The sequence below is a fragment of the Agelaius tricolor genome, unplaced genomic scaffold (genome assembly GCF_023055355.1).
Source record: "Agelaius tricolor isolate 1412-34295 unplaced genomic scaffold, bAgeTri1.0.p SCAF_1, whole genome shotgun sequence".
Taxonomy (NCBI): Eukaryota; Metazoa; Chordata; class Aves; order Passeriformes; family Icteridae; genus Agelaius; species Agelaius tricolor.
In genome coordinates this window covers 69,225,522-69,252,501 of record NW_027269261.1, presented here as the reverse complement: position 1 = coordinate 69,252,501, position 26,980 = coordinate 69,225,522, and the positions used below count along the sequence as shown (strand labels likewise).

The 26,980-nt window shown below is 45.1% G+C and overlaps 1 protein-coding gene across 4 annotated transcripts; it reads right to left on the bottom strand.

Annotated features, from left to right (window-relative positions):
- Window positions 1-308: 308 nt before the first annotated feature.
- TRAF3IP2 (TRAF3 interacting protein 2) lies at window positions 309-26,980 on the bottom strand. 4 transcript variants are annotated; one of them, XM_071438380.1, is made up of 10 exons: window positions 26,487-26,980; window positions 19,150-19,235; window positions 18,158-18,907; window positions 14,912-15,101; window positions 12,514-12,689; window positions 10,903-10,991; window positions 9,139-9,207; window positions 6,740-6,856; window positions 5,552-5,626; window positions 309-913 (listed from the first exon to the last, which is right to left on the bottom strand). In XM_071438380.1, exons 2-10 carry the CDS (start codon window positions 19,163-19,165, stop codon window positions 767-769), a joined length of 1,629 nt encoding a protein of 542 aa, XP_071294481.1. In that variant the 5' UTR covers window positions 19,166-19,235; window positions 26,487-26,980; the 3' UTR covers window positions 309-766. The 4 variants fall into 4 exon arrangements, 3 of the variants coding, with proteins under 3 accessions (XP_071294481.1, XP_071294493.1, XP_071294503.1); XR_011681010.1 differs by lacking the exon at window positions 309-913 and having other exon boundaries at window positions 5,547-5,626; window positions 9,144-9,207; XM_071438392.1 differs by lacking the exons at window positions 14,912-15,101; window positions 18,158-18,907; window positions 19,150-19,235; window positions 26,487-26,980 and having other exon boundaries at window positions 12,507-12,637.

Sequence of the window (26,980 nt, the reverse complement as noted above, 5' to 3'; positions counted from 1 at the left end):
TCTGTTTTAAATAAGGGCTGAAGAGCAATAGTGAGGCTAAAGGCCTGCCATAAAAAATACTGCAGTGTTCCATGGCACTGGCAGCACACACGTAGTCATGCATTCAGCTCTCCTTGTGGGGACTATTGCTGCAACACGCTGGAGGTGTGAGGGACCAAGCTGTAAGGAAAGGGAACTCTAGAGATTCCAGATCTCAAAGTCCTCTAATTGAAGATGAGTCTCTTTATGCAAGACAGGCTAAGGAATATCTGCCTTACCCAACCCACTTCTCCATTGTACCCAGCAATAATAGAAGTGGACATGGTATGTAAGATTGCCTTACAAAATGCAAATATATTTAATAGTGTATATACAAATTGATGGTTCAATAATGCTATACAAAGCAGGAATATCTTTAAAGAAACCCTGAGCGAAAAGGAGGATGTAATTTTTATTTTACACTTATTGCAACATTATTTCTGGTATTTGTTTGCTATAATGACTAATAAAAGGAATATGTTAAAACCAGATGTTAAAATAAAAGTGGGCATTCTTTCCATTTGTAGCTTATTAAAAAATCTAGAGAAGAGAGTTCTGCCCCATCAGCTTCGGAAATAGATGTTTAACATGGTAGAGAACAAGCTGAGCCTGAGTAACCCAAGACAACCAACTCCTTTAGCAGAAAGAGTGTCTTCTGTCATCAAAAAGAGCCATCTGGAAGAGTGCTGGCTCCCTGCCAGGAACAACCCTTTAACAACCACTCCTCATGTGCTTGAAGTTATCATGTTCATAGCGGCACAACCTGGAGTGTTGGTAAAGGTCCTATTGGAGGAGCAACGTATTCCTCCTCCCGCAGCAGCCGCAACAGGATGTTCTTCTTATTCTTTGGCCAGCTATAAATGTGAGTGTTCTGCAGCCAGGTAGGCACATGTTCCTGAAAAAAAACACAAGGAAAATAAAAGCTAAATCCCATAAATCCTTCTGAATCTCTAGCAGAATCTTTCAGATTCCGTCACACCCTGCCAGGGAAGATTTAATTCTGTCTGTTCTAGGCACTTCCTGTAACAACAAGAAATGTTAATTTGGCTTCAGAATTGTATTTGGGTTCTTAAATAAATGAACTTTGTGTGATCCCACAGCTTGCCTGTCTCTCTTCTGCCATCACGTTGGCTAATTTCATCATGTTTCAAAGGAAGTCTGATGTCAGTGACAGGCATTGAATAGCTTGTGAAAATAAAGAGGAGAGGAGAGGGAGAGGGAGAGGGAGAGGAGGAGATTTCAGTGCTCCTAGCAAGGAAAGGCTGCCACCTTAGTAGCTGCTAAAGAATCCATACAGCATGTTCAACATTGGGATGAGGACCAGTAGGGAAAGCCTGGGACCCCACAGGAATATTTCACATGCTGGTAGCCCTCTCCCCCTCCCTTTGCACCTTTCTTCACCAAGCATGGTGTGCTCTGACCAACTGAGCAGAAGGCTGAGGCCAATACTGAGCTTGAGGAGAGACTAATGCATCTCCAGATTAGCAGGATCAAACTTCCACCAATCCTGGAAAAGGCGCAGTTCTTCACAGGGGTTGGCTAATGTCCATTAACATAATGAAGCTGGGACCAGCATGGCATTGGAGAGTGACAGCCGGCTAACGGAGATGAGCCTGCTCAGACCTCATGTTCCCATGTTCCCACAGCCTTGGGAAGTTTTCATATGGACAGTCTGGATGTTAGGGGTGAAGGGCTATTATAATACCACCAATTAACAGAGGGACAGATCCTTGACCAAAACCAGTTCATGGTCACCATGAGACAGAGATTTATTTTGGAATTGGAGACACCAGAACCTAGCCAAAACGAGACAGCAGATAAGCAACATGAGGAGCCAGGACATCCAGCACTTGGTCCCTGGACCTCTTACTTAGCAGTGTTTTCCCAAGATGGCCCCTGTTAGGAGCAGCACAGTTCCTGTCAAGCTAGCTCCAAGAGGACAGAGCAAAAAGCTGCTGGCATGCACATCTCTGGCACCTTGCCAGGGGATGCCCTGGCATGGGCTGCACATGTCCTGCTGCCAGCACACAGCCTAACTGCAGTCCAAACCTTTAATTCCCATGATCATGCTTCTCAAATTGGCTGTCTTTGCCTTGGTGTGTACAGCTGTAGGACCAAGGCTGCATCGCTTTCCCTGCTCAGGGAGCAGTTTGTGGTAATTGATGCAACCATTCTGTTAGAGCTACAGGATTTATGTATAGGAAGAAGGAGGTGAGTCACACAGGCACCTACAGACCCATTAGTGTGAACTCAGGCTTCTGAACAAGCAGCTATGTGACTGGCAGAGGTATCTATCAAACCTGACCTTCCTCTTTCTCCAGTGTCTGAGAAAGGATAGGCTTTGGTCAGTGGTCTCCTAAAGCAGAGGCTGTTCTTCCAGATGGACATCTCACTGCACAGGGGTAAGATCCCACAGCACTCCCTTTGGTAGGAGCAAAAATAAGGCTTCTTGCCTCCACCTGCTAGTCTTTTTATTTTGGCATTGGAAGGTATTTTCTTTGTGAATTTTACTCCTTTGACAAAGGTCTTTGGAGTTGGCCAAGAGACAAATGTGACTGGGAGAAAGAAAGATAACTATGTTTGCATGCACATACATACCCTTGTTACATGGAATTTGTTTCTTTACTAAATCTTGTTAAGAGCTATAGAAGGAAATGCAATTAAATATGGCAGGGGTTTTACCAAATGAGCCCTTTCTCTATTTCTCTACCTTTGATAAGAAACTACATTTTTTTGACAAAGGAAATACAGGAGATATAGTCAGTCTAGATTGCAGAAATGCATTTGATAGACGTCCACGTGGGTAACTCAGTTAAGATGGAAATTAGTGTGAGAAATGTGTAGTGGGTAAGAAATCAGCAAGTGGGGATATAATGAGGGAGGCACTATACATCCAGAGACAAGCTCTGTGCCTTGCTTCCAAAACTGCTTGTGCAGTTTTGTTTAATATCCTCCATAATGAAGTCAGTGCAAAAAGCACCTGGACATGAATCAGCTCTGGCAATAGTTTTAATTTGAGGGAGGTGTGTAGGGGTAAAGGGTAGCCATAGCTGCTGTTTTTATCCAGAGTGAGAAAGGGGCTTTTCCTTGCCACACAACAGCATCTGTCACTGCAGGTGGGAGTAATGGGAAAATTGTTACTGTCCTTTACATTTTTAAAATTTGGCTGTGTATCTGTGAGCTGAGAGGACATTCTCTCTATACCACAGGGAGAGTATTTGATAACTCCACAGTTCAAACTGGTAGGAAGAGGGCAGAGTGCATTGGTGCAGAGGACAGGACTGTTCAGGGCTGTACCAGCAGAGCATGGTTTGACATCTCCTGCCTTCCCTGGCACCAGCCCTGTTCATCTTATCCCTTGGTTGTTTCCAGAGGAAGCCTCTAGCAGGGGGCAATCTTGGCTTACTGCTTTGGTCATCAGGTGGCCAGATGAGGAGGACACATTTCTGTGGATTGTTGTGATGCAAACCTTGAACCAGCAAGACCCATTTTTCCTTTCGCAGTGTAGCTGGAAATGCCAGTTCCACCTTAACTGTGTGTTCTGCATTCCTCGCCTCATTATTCAGCTTCCTAATGAACGCTTCTTGGATCACACAGATCTCTTCCTGTTGGAGGTCGACTAATTTTCACATACCAGCAGTGCTTTATGATGTGCTGTGTATGAGATTAACTCATCTAATAGCCCCATCCCCAGATGAAACCTCCAAATCCTAATTTTCTGCTTTTTTCCACTGCCAGCTATGCTAACACTTGAACGTATAAAGGACAGTACAAAAAAGACAAAATTGAAGTAATTTTCCCGCCAACATCATCCAATTGTCCATATACTTGGCAGCTTTTCAGGTACCTCACTTCCTCTGACTGCCTCCAGACTTCATTACTGCAACTTGTTCAGGCTCTGATGCTCTCCTTCCACCCATGATGTCCTCAGTTACATTATCATTAAGGAGCTGGATGAACGTAGGTGATGTACCAAAGGATTATACTGAGAAAGAGACTAAAGCTTAACAGCAGTAGAAAATGCTGATCTGCAAATTTAATGAGAAAGGCACCTCTCGAAAAACTGAAGGGTTATGTGAACTACAGAGGGTGGACAGGAAGGATTCCTGGAGCCTGATGCCTTGATAGAGGCAGCTGGATAAACCAACCCTGGAAATTCCTTACAGACCACTGTCTGAGAGAACTGCTGCTGTACACTAAATAGTCTTCTGATAAAGTTGAGCCCAAATTAACATAACTTACTGTTCTGTCTCAGAGCCCCAAGACAGATAGAGTGTCTCCTGGAACACTTCTCTCTGCAACCCTTAAGGTGCCAAGTGGCTCTAGACTGTGTGGTCTCTTCACATGGTGGGCACTCAAGTAGCCCCAAGGTCAGGAGCCCTTTTCCCCCACCAAAGACTGACTGAAAAAATGCTGGGTGCTTCTCTGCCTTTGGCCTGCCCCATTCCCACCACTGCTGTCTTCCAGGTACTTACTTAAGGTAAGTAGCAGACTGAGATCCTTCAGGAAGGGATCTGAATGACATGAAATACCAAGGGTATTGTTCAACCCACAGGACCTCAAATATTTTACAAACCCAGGGACATAGTTTCAAATTTCTGACCTTAAATCGCTGCTTAAATAAGGAACTTCATTACAGTCAAATCCACAAGTGCGGTGGGACTGCACAGCCTTGTAACCATTGATAACATTGTTTAAATTTTGACTCGTGTTCCAAAATTTGGGCACCCAAAGAAATATAGAGATTCTTTCCATACTTTTCTAAATGCAGCTGTACCTAAGGGCAACATGATGGCTACCCAACAGTGCACAAAGCATTTCGTTATGCAAAGTAAACATGAATACAATGCAGGAGATTGAGAAAGCTATAACTGAAGTCTTTTAATAATTTTGTCTTTGTAAAAATCCAAGAGATTTTCTGAGTGAGGTAGAAGAGATGGGAATCTGTTGCATTACTTATTTCTTATTCTCAAATGAATCTTCAAAACAAGTAAGGAGGGCAGATGAAATTGCAAGTCCTAAAAAATCTTAGTTTGCCTTTGATGGGCCCATCACAGTTCAAGAAACAGCCTAGTACTTTAGTATTTATTATACTCTTTATTTTATATTCTCAGCACACCCTCTTCCAGACCCTCTCTTCACATCAGTCATAAATCCTGCCCATCTCACTCATCAGCATTGCATTTGGACAAATTATAAAAGGGTTAATATAAAAAGCATGCTTCCTGGATAGATTGCCCCTCTCCATTTAAATTCTTTCAGTGCACAAGGCAATTGGAGTTTTAGTTGTACATTCATCATCAGAAATACATTTATACACTGATTTATGTTGTGGATGAAATGTTTTTTATTTGCATGTACACAAACCTATGAACTTTGGAATACATAAACCTATAAGCTCTGAATATTACTTGTAGGCTTTTAAGAACCAAGAAATTGAGTGTTTGGGTTTTAAGATTCCATCTGCTGCACTGTGATCAAAATAATATGCACTTAATCATGTGGAAAGTATATAAGCATGCACGTGTGTTACCTTTTTGGCATTTGGGAAAAGCACAGGGATGAATCTGAAGTTCATACTTCCTTGCTGTATAAACTCAATCTGCATCTAGAATAGAAAAAAAGCCAGTTTTATTGTAATAACATGACAGTTTTTCTCTGCATGCATCTGAATCCTATGTATAAAAACATTCCCTGCTTACTTAAACTGCTCTTCTGTTAAATGAGTTGATATATTGCTGGTGGACTTGGTGTTGTTTGGTTTGGCCACTTAATCTAATTCTTCATTGCTACAGAAAGGATACAGGAAAGATATGTCAACATTTCTTGAACATTCAGTTTCATGGTGTGAAATAATTGTGGATTTAGCTGCAGGTGCAATCCCGTGAAATCCATCTCGAACTGGTGCAGCCTGACTTGACTAACACCCTGTTTGGCCTACACATGGGTGAAAGATTTCAGCCAGAGGCCAGGTCTGTGTCTGAGCCAGGGCCCAGCCTGTTCCCCATGGCCCTGGACACAGGCATCCCAGGGCTGGTATGGACAGCAAGGTACTGCTGAGAGCTCAGCTGCTGGTGACAGCTTCTGAGAAACCTGACCGCAGATTCCAGCTGGGGGATCAGATGGGTTCCAGGCTGAGAAAGGCAGCTAACTGCAAACCAAGGGAGAAAGGATCAGCTTCATGGCTCTATGGGCTCTTCTGGGCTGAATGTGCATCCTGTGAGAGGCTGTGGAGATGGGTGTCTGGTCTTCTGGCACCTCTCTGCACTCCCCAGGAGCCCCACATTGCATCTCTGGCCTTTGCTTTGCAATTCCATCCTTCAGTCAGCTCTACTGCTGCCTAAGAAAAGACCTCAGCTCCAGGATGGCTGAAGCAACAGGGGCTGGTTTAGAGGAGGAAGGTCAGGCACTGTTAGATAAGATTGTGCTCAGGGCTGTACAAGGGCTCAAGAAGGTGAAGGAGGGGAAAAACACCGAACAATAAAGAATATGAAGAAATAAGATGAGCATGTTTAATAGGATTTTTCTTCCTTGAACCTCTTAGCAGATGTTAATGAGCATACTGAGCTGATGAGAGGAAGGATTAATGAATTCCAAAGAGGGGTGTTTAACTATGGGGATTAGGGAAAACAAAGCAAAGAACCTGCCATTTGCAGACAGATTTGTCTTTTGAGAAGAAGAGACAGTCTTTGTAAAACAGCAAATGCATGTCCTTGCTTACCATCCTGTGGATGTATTTAGTATGTAAGCCGTGTTCATCTCTGTCCAGCTGGGATTCAGCCCCTTCCACATCCTGTTTGTATTTTGGACTGATTGCTATGATTATCATCACCGTCTTCTGTTAGGGAGAAAAGCACTTTCATGAAATTGAGAAACGCAGCGTGTTTGGTAGAGGCAGATCGGAAATCTGCCAGTTTGTGTTTTAAGTGATCTTTGTGTTCCTGGCAAACACAAGAGGATCTCATTCATTCTGGCAGGAAATACAGGAGAACTCACACACTCGTTCTCCTCATTATTTCTCAACATCTCAATATAGAAAATCTAAATGTCAAGAGATGTATTAGCAGCTACCAGTTGACACTTGGAATCCCTGTCATAAAAAGCCACTTTTTATCAGTGTAGAGTGTCTATGTGCATACACAGAAAACTTTTGTCTTTAAATTCAGACCCAAATGTTTTCCAACATCTTATGTAGAAGTGCATCTCTTTAGTCATCTACGGCTTTTTATAAAAAAGCTACTAAAGACAGCGGTCTATGGAAGCTACTTCTAGGGCTCTCAGTGGCAGAAATGATGTATTTTCTTGCTGATCTTAGTGGCAAAGTGTGCAGAGAGGTGGCTGTGCAGAGAGGGGGGCTGTTGTGGATGGGCAGCTTTAGGGGTACCTGACAGCTCTGTCATGATGGGCTGAAGGCAATGCTCCTCCACCTTGCTAGGACAGCCCAGATCTTGCCTCTGACCTGTTTAATCCCAGCCCCACACTGAACTCAGGTTTCCAGAGAGGGGCCATCCTTTATATCTGGGAAACATCTCTCCTCCTTAATGGCAGGCCAGTTGAAATGCAGCAGATGAAAGCTTCCTGCTTTTGTTTACCTGGGGCCTGCCTTTTATCCCCAGCACATGAAGCCTGTGTAAGGCTTCCAAATCTTACAGTCTGCCAGGCATGTAATTAACTCTTCCCTTCTGTGCTGTATCAAGAGAATCTGCCCCACCATAGGGTCAAATATGGTAAGGAGCCATTATCCCTTTCACTGACTCAACATACTCCTGAATTACTTTTGCTTGTGCTTGACATGTGTGTAAGCACTTACAGATGTTGAGGGTTTGCAAGAGACATGCCCAGTTGTACACTTTCCTCTGCTTGTGTCCAAGCAGTCCCTTCCTCCACACACATGTAAGGGTTTTGAAGTTAGAAACTGCCTCTACAGTCAGTGAGGGAAACCAAACTTTTCTGAGGGGGGTAGTCAGAGAAAGATCCTCAGGTGGAGGCAGGAGATTGTTCTCTGCACGTACTGGTTTCTCCTACTGACTGTGCACAAGTCCCAGAGGAGATCTGCCAGCTTGTACTTTAAGTGATAATGATGTTTTTGGCAAAAGCAAAGTCACCCTGTCTTCTGGTTTCATTACCTACATTACACACAGTGAGCCCAAGCCTAATTTGTCCTGATGCAAGCCCCAGTAGGCATGACTGCATTTCCATGGCAGAGGTCCCAGGCTGGCTCTGCATGCAGTTGTATCCTGCCTGCATGGACACCTGCAGGAAACCTGTGTAGGGCTGCCTCAAATGGCTGAGTTTCCTTGCTCAGGTGGAGGAGAGTCCAGCACTTCTGTCATCCTGTTCCTGAACCATGGAGATCTGGCCAGAGTGAGTCAGAGACCCAGTGGACACTCAGCAAGGCAAGAATCCAAGGAAGGCAGCCCATGATGGCTCCTGTCCAGTGACAGAATTGCCAGTTTGCACCCAGCTGTGCTGGTATAGTCCAACCACCTGGCTTGATCCTAAAGGAGATGTGCACTCACTGCTCAGGGGAACTTCAGAGGAAGTTGCTGCTGCAGGGAACAGCACTGGCAGCAAGATAAATCTCTGTTTTACTGCTTAGATAGATACAAAGTGATGAGAGCAAATCTGTGTATCAACCAAGAAAATACCAATTTCCAGTTTAAATGTAGGATGGTTTATCCAGAAGAAGCCTTCAGTGTTTTAGATATCAGTGTAAAAGCTACAGGCGAGAAAGATGAACATTAGCCATGACTATGCAGCCTGGGATGAAATACAGGTATCATTGTAACCAAGCACAGCTAAACCCCACTATTTAAAAAGGGCATGGAGGAATAACTTTTCCAATGGCAGCTTCAGGCTGGATGTAACAGGCAGCATTGGAATTTTGCAAGAATGCCGGAATTAGCCCGTCATGTCTTAAAGAAAGAGCTCTGGGACCATCAGATACAGATGTGAGAGAGATTTGCCTCTCTCTGTAATACCTCTGCCATTTCTACAGGGGCAGGGAAGACAACAGTAGGGTCTTGCATTTTCATTCTGTCCCTGCTGTGTATTAGAATAATTCAACCATTTTCCTCAGGTCACCTCTGCTATAAACAAGGTTAAATTGCCCTTACATACATCACCTAGGTAGCGCTCCATCCACTTAATGATGTCAATACCTCGTACCGTGTCCTCAAAGATATCAATCTGAAAGAGAATGAAAGTCTGTAGTGAGCATCCCTTCACCTTTCCTCCCCATTTTAGAGCACTGATAGAGCAACTACTCCTTTCTTTGTTTATGACAAGCATTTCCAATTTCCTTAGGAAAAAAATGTGTACATGCACTTCTCCCCTTTCCATGCAGTCCTGAATCAAGCTGGCCAGGCAGCAGGCAGAGAGGGGCTGCTGCAGGCACATCCTTGGGCTCCACTCAGCTGGCCCTTTGACTGGCTGCCCTGCCAGTCCCACCTCCCAGGCATTTTTTACTGGACAGAGCAAGTCCACCTTCTCCATCTGTATAGCTGCAAATGCCTGCTATTTTCTGACTGCAAGGGTCTACTGAGAGGGAAGCTTTAGCTTCATATTGAACTAAATATTCAGGGTGTGTGGTGGGAAGTCAGCCAGGTCACTGATAACCGGGTGCAGTTACCCAGACTTCAGTGACAGACTTCACAGGACTGAATATGACCAACACTGCTGGCTTCTCTGCACAGCCAGTAAACCCAGAAACCAGCAATCAGTGACTGTGACCAATGGAGTAATTATTAACTTCTCCAAGTTTTTGAGATAAGAATCATGATCTGCTCTCATGTCTCAAGTCTTTCCCTTTCTGAATGCAGAGAGCCCACTTGTTTCCCTGCTTTGGGGCCATTTTGCTGTATTTATTATTCTGCAACAGGCTCCAAGTGTTGCCTGTCCAGCAAAGGTGCTATTAATGAGCCTTCTACTCTGTAAAGCTATGGTGCCCAGAAGCTTTCTTATGAATTGGTCATAGTACAGAACTGCTGGAGAGAAGTATAATTGCAGTCTCCGTAAAAAAATCTTTGATTCATGAAAATAAATAAGCATGTGCAAAGCTCCCCACTGAGTCTCATTCAGTTTAATGATAGCCACTTGCTTAAATGCTTTCCTGAATTGGAGCCAAAGAGTGAAGGTTGAGGGGTCAGGTAGCATATGCTCTTGAAATAAGAAAATATGAATCAAGATTTTGATGAACACTGAATCCTAGAGCCTTTGTGGGCCTCTAAGATGAAGCAAACTCATGAGAAATTCAGTAAAAGTCAGAATGGCTTATGGGATTAGAGAGTATGACACAGACCTTTTCAGGCCAATGATTTTCAGAATCCCTTTTAAAAGTATAACAAAGCAAAATCACTTTTAAAGGGATAACAAAGCAAATGAAACCATGAGATAGGCTGTTTCATTAAGTTGTATGAATTTTAGAATCTACTTTTAGTTCTTTTTTAGCAGAAAGTTACTCACATCTGAAGAATCAATGATATAACAGCATTGGAGAAAATAAAAGGTAGGATGGGAAGAACGTAAAATTGACCTTTTGTAATCCTGATATTACAGATCAAATATGAGACAATATTAATGGAATAGCTCACAAAACCTCATATTAATTGCCCATCTGGTGTCACTAAGTGAAATTTTCCAGGATCATTATAAAAGCATATTTCAAAGCACAAAATTCAGTTAAAAGGAGAACAAACAAAGAGGCAGATCATTTAAGTAACAGCTTGCAAAAATGAGGCTAGTTCATCCTATCTGTATCTTCTTTAGCCTATAAAATGTGACCATAACCAGAAAAACATTTAAATGGACAGTGTATTGCTTCTGCTTTTTTTAAAAAAACCTCTTCCCTGGTTGAAAGCCATTTTTTCTGGAAGGAATACTTACAGCAGTTTGAAATCCGTTTACAGACAGGAAGTTCACAAATTTCATAACCTCCACTGCCGTATCCACCGAGTAGGTTATAAAGACCTTGCCTGGGAGAGAGAGTCTGTATGACTACATAACACATTTAAATACACCATTCAGGGGGTGAGCCCTCCTTTAAATACACCATTCAGGGGGTGAGACTGTCACAGTCCTCATTTAAATACACCATTTAGAGGGTGAGACTGTCACAGTCCTCATTTAAATACACCATTTAGAGGGTGAGACTGTCACAGCCCTCCTTTAAATACCCCATACAGAGGCTGAGACTGTCACAGCCCTCCTTCTCCACCACACTGCAGGTTCTGCCCACTTAGGTCTCTTTGGATTGTTTACAAAATGGATGTGGGGTAGTGCAGTGGCTCAGTGTTGAAACCAACCCCCTGTCACAAAGACCTGCTCTAGATTTGAGCTCCTTCTGCCTTACTGGCAGGCTGCAGAGGGTAAATCCCTCTGCTGCTCCCCCTGCCCTGTGGCCAGAGCTGCTTTCTCCCATGCTTGGGCATACCTGAGCCTGGGCTCTCACCCACAGCTGGCGTTACCTGCACTGGCTGCAGCCAGCACAGCTTTCCCCAGACCCACTGATATGACAGAGCTGGAGGGGACCTTATGCATGTCATACTGCCTCTCCTTGGAGCAGCATTAACACCCTGTGCAGGCTGGATGCATGGCTGGTGACAGCAATGCCCTTGCCCTTGTGGGAGGGGTTTTCATGGCTTTGCATCAGGGTGAAGCAGCTGGCTGATCTAATCCAGCTGTGCATCTACCACAGATGACCCTGTTTTACCCAGTAATTCCTCCATCTAGGACACACTAACTGATAAAGTAGGGTTTATCCAAGAGTGGCATCTGGTATCATAACTCACTCCCCTGCAGGCCAGAGAGGTGTGACTCTCTGGATTTGAAAGGTGATACGCAGAATGAAGAATAAAGGAAAAATCAAAACCTCAGGAGAGCTGTGGAGGGTTCTTAGCAATGGTACATCTCACGTACTAGTCAGAAATAAGCTATTTTTCTGAAACCTAACTTTACCCTAAGAGTTGGAAGGTGAATGCATCTGTGGTGCTGGTGGCAATAGAAGCATGTCAGTCAGAGCCTGTGCTGCCCTCAGCATGTCCCAGAGTCCTCTCCAAACTCACCAGTTCAGGGAGAAACTGAGGTCAGGGTTCAACATATTTGTCTGGTTTGGGACAGGCAGAAACACTTTATCCCTCAGGCTTTGTTTGTTTTTAGTCTTTTACTGTAAGCTCCAGCCCCTCCTGCCTCAAAGGGACATCCTGTTTAGCAAGGAGTCATGAAGACAATCTGAACAGTATTTACTTTTTGTGAACAAAATAACAAGCAATTAATGACCATTATGTTTTCAGGATTCAAGGGGGTAATTACATCCCACCAAACACAGACACTCACACCCAAGAGATGTGGTGACACTTGGTATTTTCTTTTATTGTTGCCTTAATGTCATTTCCCCTGCCTTCTCCTCCCCCCCTTCACCACTCTGGAGCTCTCCCACCTAAAGCTGTTGGGCCATGCTGTAAAATCTTGCACAGAACAAATTTGCTAACCACTTACGCAACTCCTCCGGCAGATTGCTGGTTCTCAGAGTTCCCCTGGCTGCAGGGTTACTGAGAGGTCTTGGGACAGCAGCTGGAGATGGAAAATTGTCAGAAGGACAACCACATGCTTCATCTAGGCCACATGCCTTGGGGGGCAGCTGACCATTAGGTAGCTGGTTGTATAGCTGGTTTCTACAAAGAAAAGCAATGGAGGATTTAGAAAATACTTATTTTTAGGCAAAATTAAAAATTTCCTCTCCTGTTAATAACACACTAAGAACTTTATCTGCATATTAGCTATGAAAAGTTCTTGCAGAAATGCTTGGCTCAGCACATCTGCTTAGTTATTACAGTGTCTTTGGAACGGGTACCTTGGTGACAGGCCACCACAAGAAGCAGTTTATCGGAGAAACATTAATCACAGGAAGTAAGCTGAAAGCTGTTCAGTTTGCAATTAGCAGAAGCAAAGGCTTTTCTGAGTGAGAAATAATGGCATGTCATGGATGTTGTTATGCATGTATGGAAGCAGGGTGGCCCTTGGGTAATGCCTTCCCATTATCTAAAGAACCCTTCATGGCACCTCAGATGCTCTCATGATGTCCTGTGCAGTGCAGGAGGCTCAGAGAAAGCTGGAAACTGGGAAAATGGGTCTACAAGGGCACTCCAGCTCCAGCTCCAGCTCTGGAGGCCCTCCAGCCTTGGACAAACCCAATGTTTTGCCAAAGGGAACAAAGTTAATTTCTTGACCAGCAATGGCAGACCCAAGCAAGAGTTGCTCATGTCAGGGACTGGCATTCCAGACCTGCAATAACCTTGCCTAATGTCTTCTCCATTGTAGCGAACAGAGAGAGAGGGAGGATTTTAGGAAGCTTAGCAGTTCTTGTCCTACACTTTGGCTTCAGATTTTAAGTCAACGGGAAGGTGAATATATAGAGATTTTTACGCAAGGTGTGCTTGCAATCTGCTGGGTTGAATTTGTTGGATGAGTTTTAGGTTTCTCTGAGAGCTTTTCCCCACAGAGCCATGATGCTTAGTCAATCAAGACCACTCTCTTTTTTTCCTTAGCCTTCCTTAAATGAATGATGACAGGCTAGTCGCAGCATGTTTTCTGTTGTCACATTAAGATTTGGTTTATTCATTTCGGTGCAGATGTTTTCTGTTACAAAGTACTCTATAGGCAAATATTACCAGCATATAACTGCTGTTCCTGGAGTCAGCCTGCAAGCAGCAGCCATGCAGCCACAGGACAGACCCTGAGTATTCTGGATCTCTTTTAGCAAAAGAAAGTACTAACAAAAGCAACACATGCCTCATCAATGGCCACAAAAAACACTCCCCGGTGGCTAATTTACAGATCTTCCCAAAACTCCACCTTATATAACAAGTGTGCCAAAAATCAGGAGTTTGGTTTTAAATTTTACTACTGCAAAGGATACACACTATCTCCCAATATTTTTACATTTTCATACAAACTCTTCAGTGCAATTCTCTCTGCTGCAGGCACTCCCTGATCCTGCTGTCACTTTTCTGTTACAGTCCTTAATTTTTCAAAGGCCAGAGCAGAATGATATTTCAACTGTCTACCCTCATTTGTCCTGCCCATTCTCACAGTTCCCTGCCAAGACCATGTCATGTAAGTGGACATTTTCAAGCACAGATGTCTGCAAGTGTAACACCTCTATAAGTATTGTGGCACTTGAATAAAAAGTCTGATTTCAGATATTCTCAAAACCTGAAGCTTCAATTTGTTTTTATATAGCTGAGTCTGAAGGAACCCCTGCATGAATAGGATTTCCCATCTGCTAATGAGATACTTATAAGAATAGAAGGCCTGGTAATTAATATCTGAAAATCAGTCAAAAAGCCCTGGATGAAAAGTGCCAGACATTTTGCTATGAAAAATCATAGAAAAGGCTGCAAACTGCAGTGCAGAGATATATCAGCAACTGATGGGATTTCCTCCCTTTTTCTCTGCACCACAGAAGATGTAAGAAGGAAGTCACTGGAAGCCAGTGATTGAGTTGTCCCAGGCTTGTACAGTGTAAAGCTGAAGACCCAGCAAGCCACCAAACTGACCTTTGCCCATGAGCAGGAGAGCTCTAAGGTTTCAACTGAGATATTTTTCAACCCCTCATCCATTTAACCTTCAAGCATTTATCTTCCTTAAGGCATGCATTTCAGGGTGTGCTCTGACAACCTATCAGGTATCCAGCTTTGAAGTCCTTTAGGAAAGGGTCAAGCCCCCATTGGGTGTAAAACAGCAAATAAAGAAAACAACCCAGCATCTCACGTGTACTCCTGCAGCCTGGGCACGCTCACAGTACAAGGATTCAGAATTACTGGTTGAAAACCCACAAAATCAGATCAGAGGAACTTCCACTTCCCACAACCCCCACCCCCCCAGGCATACTTACAGGAATCGAGGAGGACCAGGGGAGGAGCACATCCTCTGGGGTGGTCGGTCTCCAGTGCCTTTGGGAGCACGGAGGTTTGAGTAATTGGGGATGACTTGCTGGGCTGGGCGGATAACTCGCATGCAAGGTCCAGGAACAGGAGGAAGTGGTTGCGATGGCTCAGCAAAATGTTGGTAAGGAGCTCTGCCATCTGGGAGGGTGAGAAAATAAAGGCAGCAACTATCATTTCAGCCAACACATTTTTGCCTCAGTTTGTGTTTATTCCTTTCCAGGCATGTCTCAGGAAACTGAGCAGTTTGGAGGCATTTGCAGGTATCTCGCTCTGAAAGGAGCCAGATGAAGGAATGTTTTGGAGTCTGAAGCTTGCTATTTCCCATCCACATACGGCAGGGTTCAGATCCCTGCTCGGGGCTGGGCTGTTGGGACAGCTGACAGTTAAACATTCAGAGCTGCCTTGTCCCTGTTCTTACTGTGCTTCAGTGTTTTTTGGTAGGTTTTAGTTTTTTTTTTTAATTTCATTTTGGCAATGACTTGTGAAAATGAATCATCCCAAAGTTCTCATGAAAGCAGATGCAAAATCCTGGAACAAATCAGTTTGCAACACTAAGGCTAAACAGACTGTGATTATTGTAAACGAAAAGAGGAAAAATAATCGCTTAGTTTGTTACTCCACCCTGTGTGAATTTTCTGTCAAAGTGACATTTTAAGGACTTGCTGCTGCTCCCGTTGCCATCCGAGAGGCTGCAGGGGAAGCCCAAAGTGATAATTTTGCTCAAGTAATTCTGAAAACCTTTACTGTTGCTAGCCACACATAATACTGATTAATAACTATTGTACAGTGGAACTGTTGGCATAAACTGAAAGAGAAAGCAATGTAAGCTGTTTGTTTCCCAATTGGGGAAAAGGAATTTTTTTTTCCCCTCTCAGTCTTTCTGCTTGTGGTTTTCATTAGGCAGCAGCTCTGAGCACTTCCAAGCTGCTGTGTGCAGATCAAAGTCCAGCCTGGCAGGGCTTATTAGCACTGCATGATTATGGTGTTATGAGCTGTCTCTAAAAGCTGCAGTACTCAAATGCTCTTTTTCCCCCAAAACTGGTTTTTAAAATCCTTTTAGCTATTTTTGGGTCATGCCTCCCTTTCCCTAGCAGCCATGAGGGCCATCTATCTTTTTTTTTTTTTTTTTTTAAGGGGAGGATAAAGAAAGAAAACAAAGCTTTAATGGAATACTCCAATTCCAGGAGCCAGCACTAAAGAAAAAAAACCCCTCCAACCAACCCCATAATTACACGGATTCCTGATGAAATTGTGAGTCAGCAACATTGTATTTTTTGAGATTGTTTCAGGAGATTGTTTCAGGAGATTTTCCCACCCCCCTCTTATCTATTTGACAGGGTGAAAGGGACTGGGAGAACCATACTGCAAGTCAATATGGTTTCCTCCTGGATTCCTCATGACCAGCTCTAGGGAAAGTGACAGGGATTTGGGACACTCGGTTTGGTTTGGAGGCTTTAAGGCCAATGTTTCACCAGTTTCCTTTAGATCTGACTGCTGCTACAGTGTATTGGATGCAGCCACAGTTCAAAGCACAGCGCGGCCAGGCGTGTGTGCTCACACACCCCCACATCCCTGAAAGACAAATATCTGAAATTATGGTCCCCGGGCACAAGGCATTGCTGTGAACATTTCTTTGACTTCAGAGGCAGTTTTGTTGTTGTATCTCAAATAGCAGGTGCCCCAGCCTGCTTAGCGCCTCCGGGCACAGTTGCTATTCCCCAGGGGAGGTGCAGAGCTTTGTTGTGGGTTGCCACTGCCCAACAATTATCTGAGACACACGGAGCTGTCAGGAGGTGATTTACGCTGTAGCAGGCATGTGAGAAACAGGAGTACAGTTGCCAGCTTCTTGGTCCTGAGCAAATCTGCTCCAGCCATCTGAGTTTACTTTACTCTTTTTGCCCTCTGGATATGGCTGGAATGGTAGTGATTTTTCTGAAGAAAACCTTTCAGAGTTCCTGCTTTCAAACAGAATGTCCTCGTTCAGTAAATGTCCTACTTCTCACGATGCCTGCTTGTGGAGGAGGTAAACTGAGGTAAATAGTGAGGGGTGTTGTGCAACCAGCTCTTTGTCTGCTTAGGGCTGAACTGAAAGGAGAAGGTAGGAAAGGAAAACCAGAGCACATTTTCCAAATGTTAAGCTGTAGATGTTGTTGAAAGTCCATCTGTAGCCCCTTCCCCTTTACAAAGTTCCAAAATCAGAGCTGGGAACCAAGTTTCTGAAACCCTTCTCTTTCATATACCTAATTACAGCACATAGGTAAAATGGCAAAACTCCTTAAACAGATGCAATATAAATGCTGTGGAGTCAAAAAAAAGGTTAAAAACCAAAAAAGGTTTATCAGAACAGGCCTACAGCTTTTTATTACAAAGCCAGCCCAAAACAGGTCAGGGTCTCATGAGCCTAATGTAATATAAATTATATTAAAACAATAATATTGCTGTTGAATGTTCAAAGCTCACTTCATAACAGATAAAAATCTCAGAGACTGAAAAGGAATACTAATTAATAGCAGGCTGTAAACTGCACTGTAGTCTCCCAGAGCCAGAACGCCCATATTGAGGGAGTCACATCAGCGCTCAGCGACACAATCACCAGCAGCTGAGAGGGCTCCATTTTAAGTAATGAGCTTTCATTTCAGCTGACAACAGAAAAAAAATTAGGATGATGGATGTCATGCTCTTTTCACATCAAAATAAAACACATGGGTGAGTATGGTCATAGTGCTGGGAGATACTATTTATGGAGATCAAGGGTAACCTCCCATCCTGATCCTGGCAGGAAATTCTCAACTTTAGGGATCCAAGGGGGAGCAGGGAAATCTATGAAAACAACAGGAATTGAGTGGGTATAGGAGGCTGCCGAATGACTGATGCAAGGAGGAAGGAAATGACTAGAATATGAAATAACAGCAGGGAGAGGCTGTGCATGCTCAGCGTGACCGACAAAGGCTGGTTTCTAAGCAAAATCATTCGCCTGCACTCGATGAGTAACCACGACCTCTTTAACTTAAGAGGTTCAGAGGTTTTGCAGCAGAGTCTAGCCACATAACCCAAAAATCTGAAATCGTAAAATGGACTGCAATTAGATGTTTAAAGAGCTTAATAATTGCATGCTGTGCTGGAAACACGCCCTTGGTGAACGATGGCTGAAATACAGCCAGAGAAACTCCTGTGGGGCGAGAGGTGCTACTCACATGGGCCTGGGAGGGGCTGCTGGGCCGGGCAGCCGTGCCTGAGGCAGCCGTGGGCCTGCGAGGGTGTGTTGGCATGGGGCAAGTGATGGCACATGGGGCACTGCTGATGCTCAGGTCCCAAAAACTCTCTGGAGATCAGTGGTCCTGGGAGGTCCTGGGGGTTGAGCACAGACACCAGCGGTAAGGGGGGCTCCAGATGCCTGATGCCCATGACGTCTTGTGACTGGGAGTTGTACCCAGTATCTACAGTCCCCAGCTCTGCCAGGAGTCTGTTTCCTGAGGGTTGCTGTGACTGTGAACTCCCTTGGCTGCTCTCCTCCAGTGAGTCCTCAGGAACATCAGACAAGATCTGCTCTGATTTACTGGACTTGTGCCTGGTGTCAGCTGAAAGCTGTGATCTTGGCTGCATGCCTGGCTTGTCCATAGCTATAGAATGTGTCTTTGAGGGAAATACTCCTGATTTTGATTCACCAGGGGAACAGGAGTGTCCACCTCCATCAGGATCAGTATATTTTGACCACAAGCTGCTGTCTGGCTCCACGGACAGTGCTGAGTGATGATGTGCTGGTGCTCTGCAAAGGCTAGATGGATCGGCCTGAGGTGTTCGAGCAACACGTGAGCTCTGGGACTCCTCATCCTCCATAGCCTCTCCAGAAGGCTGCAAAGCCTTTTCCAAGACATGCTCAGGTAACTGGGACCACGGCAGGGATTCATCCACTTCGACTGGTATGCTTCGACCCACAAAAGTGCCTGAAAAATTGAGAGAAGTATCACTGGAGAGGGACAGCCACACAGGCAAATGCCTGTCATCCATCATCATTCACTGACTGTGAGCTGGAATACTGAAGAGCAATATGTATTCTTTATAATCTTTAATGCTTTTTAAAAAGGTGGCAGAAAACAGCAAGAAAGGTCTGGCTGACTTTTGGCAAAACAAGAAAGTAGAGGGTTAGCTGGAGTGAAGCTAGTAGAGAGTTATAATTTGGACTAACCTGACACAGAGGCCATTTCCAAAGTTTTTTGTTGAACTGGAAGTGAGTCAGCTGCCTTACTTGCAAGGCCAGGATTTTTCAGCAAACTGGAAAACAAGAAAAAGGACTCTTGTGAACACAGTACTGTTTCACATGGGCAATAATCCTAAAATAACTCTATCTCAGATGCTGGAAAAGAAATAGCAGTTAAAGTTTTGGAAATTGTGTTGCGCAAATCAAATGTTTTTTTATGGGATTTCTGGAACCTACAGTTCCTGCTGACACTGGGTGGGGGCAAAAGCAGATGAACTGTCTCTCAGAAGTAATTCTTGTACCTGACAGTAGATCAGACTGCTTAGGTCTGGAGGTTTGGTTTAGGCATAATTCAGGCAACACAACCACTTGCAATTATTTTACTCCTGATCTTCTAATAACAGCTGATGCATCGGATCTAAACTTTATGACACACCTAGCTGAGTAATTTCAACTCGAAATCTTGTTTCCAAGTGCTGCTGCTTAATTTATTGTACTGTTTCTTCCAGTCTACCATCACATGACTCTCATTATTTTGAATTGTTGAAAATTAAAAGATAATTTAGAGAGATTGGTTGTTGGTTGGATTTTTTTCCTCTTTCCTTCAGAACTGACTTGGGCCCAAAACAAAATTATCACTTCCTTTTGGGACTGCTATCCCAGTAAATTTGGTCTGGCCAAGTGACTTCTGATGATGGAGACCTCTGCTTCACCCCAAGTTAGGATGACAGCAGCAGTGATGGGTGAATGCTGGGCAGGAAGTGCAGCCATCTTCATCCTCTTACAGGGTGCAGCTCAGCTTCCTCCCAGCAAATTCTCTTTTTTTACCATGGAGTATAGAAAAACACGCTTGGTGCTCATCATTTCCCCAGCCATTCACCTTATATCAGATTGAAGAAGCTAAAATTCCAAGTAGGAGAGTTATCAGAGGAGAGGGAACTAAGCACTCAAGCAATGGGAATGACAACATTTGGTGAAAGAATCTGGCCTGAAAGCCTGGTAGAGAAAGTCAAAATCACAATGTGTTTGAAGAGATCCAAGGGTTTCTCCCAACTTCAGTCACAATGTTTTGAACAAAAAAAGTCAAATGAACAACAAATTTAAATGATCACTCTATAAAAAAAGAGTTGAACAGGATCACAGAGAGGTACCAAGCAGTGTCTCAGCCTTTACCCTGGCTTCCACAGTGATTCTGTAAAAGCAAATGTTGTGCCCCATGTTTACAGGGCAAGGTTGAGGCTTTACATTTTTGCTGATCAGATCAAATGACACGTACTTCCCCTGAAAGTACCTCTGGCACAGAAAATTCTGGGTGTAACATTTGCTGGGAAGTAGGATATAAACTGTGCTTTGCTGCTGGGCTGCAATGTAAACATTCCTCCTCTATGTAACTTAAACCCCATCTGTGCAGAAGATTTGCCATATATTCATACATACCCTATGTTATATTAAGCACATCCACAGGGAGAGTTATCCTAGGATAATTACAGTGGGATAATTACACTGGTAAATTTTCCCATGTAGGCAAGTCCTCAGAGCAGCTATTAGCTGCACCAGCACAGCACACACGCTGCTGCTGCTGCTCTGACAGCTGCAGCCCCTGCACGAGCGAGCTGGGTCTGGTGCCAAACCAGCTCCTGCCATTCCAGCACCCGGGCTGGAAAGGCTGACAGTCAGCTCACCGCCATCACGTCTCTCCCTGAGGTTTGCACCCCTTTTCCTCTACACCAGGTCACAAAAATCAGCCAAGCCCACTGAGTCCTGGTTTTCTGACCGGCATAACTGACGTGACAAGAAAGAGAAAACCTCGAGCTCTCAGCACCAGTGTCAGGAACTTGATGCTGTGCAGGGATGGCCAAGTGTCCTTTGCCTGGGACCTTTGGTCATAGTCAGTTTAAATGATGACTGCCCTGGGGTGGTGACTCACCAGGGCAGCACAGCACAGTCAGATTTACACCAACCAGGCTGTAAAGCTGCTGAGTGGTCCCCTGACAGAGAAGCACCTGTGAAGGAGAGGTGTCAAATGCCCTGCAAAGCATCTGTCTTCTGCTTACCTCAACGGTTTTGTAAACCTGATCCTTGGATCAGCTGGCCTTGAAGTGCCTGCTCAGACGTGCTTCAACTTGAGGATATCTCTGTACGTTTGGTTGTAAAGTGAATGACTGCACTCCAGCAGCACAAATCACATTCCAATCTCTTACTTCCCTTCTGAGCATCTCCAGTTAACTGGTTCCTTGTGCAAAATTCACCCTGGTGTTCACAAAGCACAACTCAGCTGAGCACTGGGGTACAGCTCCACCTCGTAGGCCACATGCATTGTCTGATCATGCCTCTATTCAATATAATCCTTAGCAAACATACAAACTTGACTTTTCAGAAACAAATTTGCAATGCCTCATACACCACAAGATGCTGTTTTGATGGTCTCTGAAGTACCTGGGTGAAAATACTACAAAATACTTTGAATTTGGATCCTCTATATTCAATAGCCTTCAGTTTAGCACCATGCCAAGAAGAACAGATTTCTGTGGAGAAACTGAGATCTCAATCCAGAGCTCAATGAAGTAAATGGAAATCTTTCTATTGACTTCTGTACGTTTTGGATTGGGTGTCAGATGAGAGTTAAAAGTCACTAAATTCGTTTGGAGGCTACAACCTCCAAAGTTCTTGGTCTTTCTTTTTTTTAGTTCCATTGCTAACATCAGACTATCTATGAAATGAACTGCATGAATCTAATGAAAGGGACAACATGGGCAAGAAAATTTCAGGTTTGCTTTCTTAAAGTTTGCTATTTAATGTATTTAGTCTGCCTTTTGGAGAAGTGATATTGGGATTCTAATAAACTGTGTCACAAATCATCAGCCACCAAACTCTTCAAACGTCTTGCTTCAGAATATTTCAAAAATGTCTTTCCTATTAAACTCTGAATGGATAAACGCCTCTTTATCTCCCAAATCAACTTAATATTTTAAAGGCAGCCTTATTTCCTTCCTGTGTAACATGACCTCAAAAAATTACTCCAGATAGTTGAGTGAAATGATTTGGTCAGACAGAAGACACAACTAATTTGATAGCTTATGTTTTTACCTGCAAAAAATTCTAGGTTTTTTAGATAGGTTTTTGCTTAGACCCCACTGCAGGGTGTAAGCAAAACCTGAGCTTTGACACCCACGCACAGCCCCTGCTCTCACAGGATCAAGGTAGGAGGCACCAAGGGGATGAGAGCTTTGGCATTAAAAAATTAGGAAACGTGAGTTCCTCCTCCTCCTCCCTCAGTAGCTGCAGAGAAAAGCTGTTACAACAGCAGAGCTCTGTCTGTAGCAATGGCCCCCGGGATAAATTAACCCCAGGACATGCTGAACATCTTTTAAGCAATGCTGGCAGTGGCATGTGGATGGGAATTCCCAAGAGAAATCCCCACACTGCTGAAAATTTAACAGATTATTTAAAAAACATCCTCCTCCAAAAGCAGTACTTCAGGGTGTTGTTTTTGCTCAGCTGAAGATTCTTGGCTTTTGGAAAAAGACCCAAAAGAGCCCATTATCCCTGTATTTTATGTTGCCTTGTGCTGCTGAGTTTCATTTTGCTTCCTTTGACTTTTCTAGTTAGCTTATCCTGCAAATACAGTTAAGCACAGGGCAGAAAAATTACCTGCTTGGTCTCCTGTGTTGAAGAACTAGAGGAAAGGAATGCTTCAGCATACTGAAATACCCTCAGAAACCTGTAGCCTGATCCCTTCTCTGGCACAGAGGCTGCTGCAGAGCAGAGATCGTGCCCAACCTCATTTGGAAAGACACTGCAACTTCAAGTCAGTTCATGATATTGCCAGAAAACATCAAGAATTTAATATCCCCCCTGCACCTCTGACTATTCAGGAGATTACTGATAACCAGCTGGAGCCATTGCATATATTTCTGCTTGTAATAAAGTAAGGAGGCCCTTCCTAGAGGGACAGAACCTGGACTGCTCCCAAAAATGTCAAGGGAACTCCTTAAACCACTCTTTTTCCTTCCTCTCCTTATACACCCAGTTCTGCAGTGTGCATTAATTCAGCAAATAACCTTTGTGGGTGGGTGCTCAGTGATTAAAGCTCCTGAGAAGAACCCCCTTCCAGCTTCCTCGTGAGGCTTCCCACACCCAGAGAGCTTCTTCCTCTGCTTCTGCCAGGGAGACAGGGGACCCCACCCAGAAATCCTACTTACATCCAGCTGCTGCTGGCCATGGCCATTCCTGGAAACCTGCAGGGAGAGCATAAAGGGGAGCAAATTCTTCTGCAGGTCAGTAGAGATGGGCCTGAGCACCCAAGTTTGAAGCAATGGCCAAAGTTCCCTAAAAATCCTCCCACAGAGTCAAGGGGACAAGGGGAAGGGTGTTGGTCTTAGCTCATCTGTGCTGTTTTCTTGCAGCTGATTGCAAAATCCATCAGGTATTTATTTCATCTGTTTTCCAGCAGAAAGACTTGTCAGGATGCGCTGTCCCAAAACACACACACCAACCATCTATCTGCTTTTGATTAGAAACCTTCTGTCATGAAGAAACAGAGGAGAGAGAGACTGCAACATGAGCACAGTTGTGCTCTCTGCTGCTTCTGGAGAGGGGGAGAATATTTTTGCTCTTTTGATCAAAGTTTTATTTGTCTACCTTGTTAAAACAGAAAACATTAGGATGAGAAAGAAACCTCACCTTCCTTGGTGCACAACACACAAGGACAGGGTTTTTTATTTGCCAGTCACGGCATTTATGAAATGGCATGGGTAGAGATTAAGGCAAAGCTGAGATCACAAGGGGTGGGGACAGACAGGTATTTCTTGATTTCCAAATAATTCCTGTGTACTTTGGCTGAATCCCTTAAGCTCCCTGGTGCTGCTGATATCCATCTGCAGGATGGGAGTAAGTGGATGCAGAATCTGCAAGCTGCTGTGAGGATGCACATGCTGAGATCCCAAGGAATGCTGTTGCCATGGGGTGAGATGAATGTAAATGTGCAAGAGCACTTGCTCCAAGTGCTGCTTTCTCTACAGAAACACGAGACACAACTTTCCTCAGAAAATCCCAGAGGAAAATCCTTACAGGAGGAGCAAGTGCAAATGCGGGAACTGGTTTTGGTCTACAACTTAAATAAGCATTGCCAAGGAAATCCAAGCTTCAGAGTTTCGCACTTCACCGGGAGAAATTTCAGCTGCTGTCATCAGGGACGCTGACCCTCTCCCTTGGGTACCCTCCACAGCAAAGGCCAAGGCAACATGTCACATTCCTAGCCCAGACCTTTAGCTCTCTAGGGCAGGTAATGCTTATTTTTATGACTTCTGGAAAAATTAGAAAAAGAATAAGGAAACAATGTTCCTCTGGCTATATGGTTGCTCTCACGTATTTTCTGAAGCCATGGCAGGAAAATCTGCATGTGCCAGGAGAACATACTTCAAATCCTGTCTGCATGGCAAACTTCACATTCTCTTTTGCAGCACTAATGCTGCTTCACTGGACAATCCATGGTGCAAAGGCTAGAGCAGACCTGATATTTTTTGCCTTTTTAGTGTAGACACCAATACACATGTTGAAGGAATGCTGGACAGTAAGTAGTAAGAAACTAGAAGGGTGACACCCTCTAGCAGGACCCAAACAGGCATCTCAGATATAGGCAGTTTTCTAAACTTTGTGAAATATGAAAACATCTACAATTATCTTCAGTATTCTTAAAAATGTGATTGCTTTCCAGAGGCTACTTCCCACACATTTCTGGTGCTGATAAAACTCTCACAGGCATTTAAAAACCCCCAGTCTGGGATGTTCCATAGCCCTGGGACATCCAAAACTCCTGTCACAAAACTGGGGCAGACTCAGTGGGGTGGGATGGGGGGATTACTCTGAGAAGCATCAATTTCCTCCGCCTGCTTTCCTACAGCTTCATGCCTTACATTGAAGGCTCTGGTTCCTGAAGAGTCCCAGGTATTTCACAGGGCTGATGTCTCTCCCATCCCCAGCCTGCTCTGCAGCGCGAGGGCTGTGCGCTGCGTGGGCGGCGGGAGGCTGAGGGAAGCCTGCGGGACCTGACGTGTCTCCCTCAGCTGGCGTGAGAACAGCCTTGCTCGCTTGCAGTCATGAAACGTGCAGAAATGCGTGTATCCTTCAGACGTGTACCCTCTGCCAAACTTCAAAAGCCACTGCTGGGGGTGGGGGGCACTGATAGACAAGAACACCATAAGTGCAAATGCCTTGCTTCCTGCCTTAGGAAAACAGAAAGAAAACTCATCTCCATTGGAAAATAAAAAAATGAAAAATACAGCGTGCTTCCAGACACTGCCAGCACTCTGCATGGGCGAGGCCAGCTTCAGAGGCTGATGGCATTGCAGGCAGCAGCACCACTGGCAGCCACCTGCCCAGCCTGGCCCAGCTGCCTGTGTCCCTCATGTCCCTGTCTCTGGAATCACCCACCATGGGTGTCACAGCAACATCTGGTCATGGTAGGGCACTGGTGTGGCCAGTCCAGGCCTTGACCCACCCAGGGCTTGCAGGAAATGGGAATTTCTGGTCTCAGAGTTGCTGGTGGTGATTGAGGACCAGTAAGCCCAGATGTGCCAATCTCGGCGCCCAGCCAGTGCTAACCCTACAAAACCTGTAGGGTACAAAACCTGTATCCTGAAACTGGGCGAAATGGAAGCAGGTTTTATGTGGGAGCGGGTTTTATATGGCTGATTTTAATCCTAATCAAAAAGAAAGACTATCACCTTGCTCCCACCTGTTTCCGTGCTGAGGCTATAGAGGACGGGGCAAAACCGATGCGTGATCCTCTTTCCTTCACACCTTGCAGCCACCTCTCCCTCACCAGGTCTGTGGACCTGTCCCATGCTGTCCCAGGTCAGACGGGGAAGGGAAGGGGAGGGAAAGGAAAAGGGAGAGAGAAAGGGAGAGGGAAAGGGCCATCGGCCAACGCACCACCTTGAGCCTGCAGAGCCGGGCAGGGCGGGATCGGGATCAGGCCTGGCCGCCAGTCATTGCCAGGCAACTACGTAAATAGGCAGGACAACATTTCGACACCAGGCGTGTCCGTCCCCAGCGTTTACCCCAAACCCCTCCTGATTAAAAAAAAAAAAAAAGAAAAAAAAAAAAAGAACAAGAACCAGCAAACAAAACAAACTGCAGCGAAATGGCTGAAACATGTTGCAACCATCTGTGAGAGTCGGGCTCTCATGACCCGAGAGAGGGGGGAGAAAGCAAGCGCGTCAGCGATTTGAGGGGGGGAAAGAAGCCCCAGCGAGAGCCCGGCGCGGGTCAGCAGCTGAGGGCAGACAGGGGCCGAGAGAGGCGGCACCTCCGGCACTTCTTACCTTGCGGGCGAGGCAGCTTCGCGCTGGGCTGCCCCGGGAGACCGAGAGGGCTGCGCGCCTCCCGCGCTCCCCGCCGCGCCCGGGGCTCCTTCCTCAGCCGGCCGGGCGGCTTTCCCTCCTTTTACGACACCCTCCCTCCCTGCCTGCCTCTCCCAGGTGAGCGGCAGAACAGGCTCTGCAGCAGGAAGTGGAAGAGCACGCAGGGCTCGGCGCGGCGGCCGGCGGGAGAGCCTCTGTGGGGGAGTGACACTTGGAGGGAAGCTCACGGCTCCACGGCCATGCCTGCGTGCGGCTCGGCGCCTCTCCCTGGGAAGCCGGGCGGCCTCTGCCTGAGCGCCGCGGAGAAATAACTCAGGGGGAACCCCGGTGTGGTTCCTAAACGGTGTGCCTCGTCGGGAAAGTCATCCCGTGCTTTCAGCCCTCGGCCGCTTACTGTCGGTGCCAAATGTTAAATCAGCTGTGATTCAGACTACTGAAGACAATCACATGATGCG

Bases quoted from the DNA above. Each gene is read 5' to 3' on its own strand.
- TRAF3IP2 (XM_071438380.1), bottom strand. The intron at 10,992-12,513 runs GTAAGTGGTTAG...TCTCTCTCCCAG, and splicing joins CAATCTGCCGGAGGAGTTGC to GCAAGGTCTTTATAACCTAC. The intron at 9,208-10,902 runs GTAAGTATTCCT...ATTCTCTTTCAG, and splicing joins TAAACGGATTTCAAACTGCT to ATTGATATCTTTGAGGACAC.